Genomic DNA, 3314 nt, shown 5'->3' with positions numbered 1-3314 from the left:
TATAAACACAGTACAACAGTATAAACTGTGTTGTCCTTTAAGTCAGTTTGTTTATTCATGAAAACAAAGAGAGTTTGTTTATTTAGTTTGTTTATCAGCCAATGAGGATCTTTCTCTGCTCATTAACATTTCTTCAACTAAACTACAGACTGCTCCTTTAAATATATGAAGCGACACACACACACACACACACACACACACACACACACACACACTGTTGAGACTCACACAGTTACAATCATTAAAAACCTCAGTGGGATTTGAATGAAGTTCTGGTTTCACTTCAGTTTCTTGTTGAAATCATCTTTAAATATTTTTGTATCTGAGAGAAAAACATCAGAACTGAAAATAAGAACGTTGTTTTTTATTTGATTTGATCTTAATGACATTTTGTTTCTGTCTGTTTTTGTCTACTTGGTTTTCTTGGTTCAGTTGAGAAAGGTTGGTGAGATCTTCGGTCCAGGGTGAACATGATGTTCTGGGTTCTCCAGTTCTTCAGGACCTCCAGCTGTTTGCACTGAACAGAACCAGAACATCTTTTCTCTGTAGGATGATTCTGCCGGTCCACCAAATCCTCCATGTGTAAGTGCATCAGCTGTTTCGGGTGGTCCATTTAATTATTCTCTCGTTTCCATCTCTCTGGTTCTGTTAAAGATATCTGTTGTGCATTCTGTTGGTTCTGAGGTCTCCTGGACTTCTCTAGTTGTGTACTTGGCCTTGTAGAGACTGCTGGTTCTCCAGGTTCTGTCTGGTATCAGTTCTTCATATCCTGCGTGTTGCCCAGCTGGAGGTTCTGTAGCTGTATGCTGACTTGGCCCTCTGGGTTCTGCTGGTTCTGGTGAGGAGGAAACACTGCGTTTAGCCTCAAACAAAACACATCATCACATCTAAACCACGAGACTCTCTGCTCTGACGGGTCCGTGCTGAAGGTTCAGTTAAGTTCAGGCGACTCGGTTCAGGCTGAGGAAGGATCAGCGAGACAGCGTGTGGTGCTGAAGGTCCAAACCATCTTTGGTGACATCATCAGTTTTACTTTTTTAAGTTTTTGGCATTTGAAAATATAATTTGAAAAGACGTTATCACGCCCAATTCAGACGGATTTTCTACTAACTGAAAATATCAGCCTTAAAAAAATTGTGTAAATAACATCTTTTGTAATCGGCGTGTGAAAGAAAGAGAAATGTGCGTCTCGGTCCACCTCATCATCTCGATCAGAACCAGCTCAATGAAACACTGTGAGTACCTGGTTGTGTTGTAGCTGGGAGCTGTACTGGGCCAGTGTGGAGTACAGGAACTGGTACTGCTCTGTGGTTTGGATCATACCACCTCTGCACGAGACGGGGGGACGGACCACAGGTTAGACAGACGGCTAATAAACCAAATGTTACAGCACAGACAGACGGAGGACTGATCTCACCCACCTGTCCAGTCGAAGCTGACACACCGTCTCCAGGATGTCAACCTGACCCGTTTCTCTGAGCTGCTGACAGCCGATGCTGCCGACTATAAAACAACCCGTCCTGCCAATACCTGCACTGAGAGGACACAGGAGACATTAACGGAGCATCGCTGAGCGTCCAGGACCTCATGCAACAATGTTTCTGGTTTTTATCCTCAATTCTTTTGTGAGAGTTGCTCGTTCAGTCTCATCAGTGTCAGCTGGTCACGAGGAGGTGAACGTTCCTCCAGCAGATGAAATCAGAACAAAATGAACAACGTCAAATAACTGTATCAGAGGAACGAGACAACATGACTCCAGCAGGAACAAAGAAGGAGCAGCCAGACATGAAGTAAAGTGTCAAGAAACGTTAAAGTGAAGTGAGAGTGATCGACAGGAAGTGAGGTCATGCAGACAGGAGACGAAAGTCATCAGCAGCTGATGTCACTCTGTCAGGCACAGCAGAGGAAGTTCACCTGGACAGACTCCTTCAGAAAGACGCAGCTGCTGCACTTAAATACAGTTTCCTTGTAATTTTACTTTACACGAGTATTTCTCTAATTTTCAGCTACTTTATTCTTCCACTCCGCTTCATCTCACACTTTAATCTGACAGCGTTAGTTACAACTAGAGTGGAAAATCTTCCTGGTAGTCTCAGAAAAATATTTAAAAATATATACATATCTAATTTTTATTAAAGGTGCAATATGTTAGAATTAGCCAGCTGTTGAAACACAACCAGGTGGCAGCATGTCACCAGAGTAACCGCTAACTGCTGCTAACTCCAGCTGGTCCAGACAGGGAGTGTTGGTGTTAGCACGGGGATGTTTGAACTGGACAGGGCTGTTGCTAGCTGGTTAGCATGCTAACTTCAGTAGATATCATTGCAACACAGGACACAGAAGTCGTAATGTGAGAAACTGTTATTTCTTCACATTCTGTAGAACATTTTAATTAATAATTGAATGTTTTCGACTAATATTCTTTTATTTTGCACCTTGAACTTGATCTGAGTTGATGTTGGTGTCATTTACATCCAGACTTCATTGAAAATGCTGATGATCTCAGTCTCTGGATGACTGCTGCGCCTCGTCATTTAATCTACTTCCTCTTCCTAGACGTACCACTGAGAAACACATCAGTGTGTGTGTGTGTGTGTGTGTGTGTGTGCGTGCGTGCACGGATCTGCTCCGCTGCCTGAGGAGACACTCTGGAGGTCAGATCCACACCGCAGCCTCTTCATCTGTCCCCTCGGCTGTGGTCGGCTGCTCAGCCGAGACCGGCCACGCTCTCAAACAGGAAGTAGCTTTCGACACATCCGCCGCTCTGGTCTGAGTCATAACGAGCTGCTTTTACTGTTTAACCTTCAGTTGAAAGGTTAAAAAAGTGAATTACACGTGTGATTGTGTGTCTTTATTATTCTGTTCTATCTTGGATCTATAGAAGTATCAGTGTAGAGAGAGAAAGTTATATTTCAAGAGCAAAGTTGTGATATTTTGTGAGTAAAAAAGGAGAATTAAGTAGAAATGTTGAATAGCAATTATCTTTTAGTTTTCTGTGTTTTCTTACATCAACTCCCACAATCCTCCTCTGCTGAAGAGGACCTGCTGAAGGCACCACAAACTGTTTCATGAGGAACCAACCTGCAGTGGACGATGATCGGTCCAGGACCCGGGACGGGGGCTGTGATTGGCTGAGAGCTGGGCGGTAGGAGGGACTTGCTGTACGTCTCGACCTCCTCCACCAGTCTCAGCAGCGGTGCAGTGCATTGTGGGATGTGGTGGTCAGGCCAAGAGGTGAACCAGTAGTGTCTGATGGGACGACGCTCCGCGCAGAGCTGCACACGCACACAGACACACACACACACACAGACACA

The 3314-nt window shown here is 44.3% G+C and overlaps 1 protein-coding gene across 4 annotated transcripts in view; it reads right to left on the bottom strand.

Annotated features, from left to right (window-relative positions):
* Positions 1–343: 343 nt before the first annotated feature.
* Positions 344–3314, bottom strand: part of LOC311264932 (tyrosine-protein phosphatase non-receptor type 7-like) — a 16646-nt gene continuing 13675 nt past the window's right edge. For all 4 annotated transcript variants that reach the window (XM_084366153.1, XM_084366156.1, XM_084366155.1 and 1 more), the window contains exons 8-11: positions 3082–3275; positions 1422–1535; positions 1244–1328; positions 344–835 (exon numbers count right to left, since the gene is read on the bottom strand). In XM_084366153.1, coding sequence (XP_084222279.1) covers positions 755–835; positions 1244–1328; positions 1422–1535; positions 3082–3275 — 474 coding nt within the window. In that variant the 3' untranslated portion in view covers positions 344–754. The remainder of the gene's footprint in view (positions 836–1243; positions 1329–1421; positions 1536–3081; positions 3276–3314) is intronic.

Source organism: Pagrus pagrus (genome assembly GCF_965226575.1).
Source record: "Pagrus pagrus genome assembly, chromosome: 11".
Lineage (NCBI taxonomy): Eukaryota > Metazoa > Chordata > Actinopteri > Spariformes > Sparidae > Pagrus > Pagrus pagrus.
This window is presented reverse-complemented; position numbering and strand designations above follow the sequence as displayed.